We start from the raw sequence: 1,204 nt of genomic DNA on the forward strand, positions 1-1,204 counted from the left end.
GGGGAATCAGGGGGATTTGGGGGGGTCCTGGGGGGGTTTAAGGGAGATTTGGGGTTCTTGGGGGGAGATTTTGGGGGGTCCTGGGGGGATTTGGGGAGGATTCGGGGGATTTTGGGGGGTTTTGGGGGGGGTCTATGAGGGGATTTGGGAGGTTTTGGGGAGGATTTGGGGGATTTTAGGGGTCTTTGGGGGGTTTTGGGGGGTCTATGAGGGGATTTGGGGTTCTTGGGAGGGTCTATGAGGGGATTTAGGGGGTTTTGGGGAGGATTTGGGGGATTTTGGGGGTCTCTGGGGGGATTTGGGGGATCCTGGGGGGGATTTTCGGGAGTTTTGGGGTGGATTTGGATGATTTTAGGGGTCGTTGGGGGGCCCTGGGGAAGGTTTGGGGGGGATTTGGGGGGTCCTGGGGGTGATTTTTTGGGGGGATTTGGGGGGTCTCAAAGAGAATTTTGGGGGAAGAAAGGGGGTACCCAGTGGGCGGGGCTTCGCCGCCGAGACTCCGCCCACCCCGATGACATCACGGTGACGTCACCACCCAGGGAGATGGAGCTCTTTGTCCACGGCTTCCCCTCGGACGTGGCGGCTCTCAGGGTAAAGCCACGCCCCCTTCGCCCCTGGCCACGCCCACCCTGCCCTTAGCCCCTCCCCGACCAAAGCCACACCCACCCGAGCCCCACCCACTGAGCCCCGCAGGACTTAAGCCCCACCCTTCCCTTAAACCACACCCCTCCCTTAAAGCCACGCCCCTTAAGGCATCATTCCCTTAAGCCACGCCCCTCCCTTAAAGCCACGCCCTTAAAGCCACGCCCCTTTTAAGATGGACTCATCCCTTTAAGCCCCGCCCCCACCCCAAGCCACACCCCTCAAGCCACGCCCCCTTTCAAAACAACGCCTAACTCAAGCCCCGCCCCCTCCCCCAGTTCGAGTGGGCGTGGCAACACCCCTCCTCCTCCCGCCGCCTCCCGGCCCCGCCCACCCGCCGGCCCCGCGAGCAGCCAATCAGCTTCGCCCTGCGGACCTTGCCCCGCCTCCTCCGGGCCCCGCCCTGGTCTCGCCTCCCCCTCAGGCTGCGGTGGCTCCGCCCCGGGCCACGCCCACCTCTGGACCCAGCCCCGCCCCCTCACGTGGTGATAGAGGAAGGGGAGGGGCTTCCTTGGGCCAGGCCACGCCCACGGAAGGGGCAGAGTAAGGAGGACACGCCCCC

General features: G+C 64.5%; 1 protein-coding gene across 1 annotated transcript; it reads left to right on the forward strand.

The window, feature by feature from the left end:
* Positions 1-453: 453 nt before the first annotated feature.
* On the forward strand, positions 454-1,198 carry LOC113979118 (structure-specific endonuclease subunit SLX1-like; the record flags this gene model as incomplete). Its single annotated transcript, XM_027706602.1, has 2 exons — positions 454-591; positions 921-1,198. Coding segments are annotated over exons 1-2 (326 nt in total), but the record flags the coding sequence as incomplete, so codon positions are not given.
* Positions 1,199-1,204: the final 6 nt, after the last annotated feature.

Source organism: Neopelma chrysocephalum, unplaced genomic scaffold, assembly GCF_003984885.1.
Source record: "Neopelma chrysocephalum unplaced genomic scaffold, ASM398488v2 Primary Assembly neopelma1_7854, whole genome shotgun sequence".
In the NCBI taxonomy this organism is placed as follows: Eukaryota; Metazoa; Chordata; class Aves; order Passeriformes; family Pipridae; genus Neopelma; species Neopelma chrysocephalum.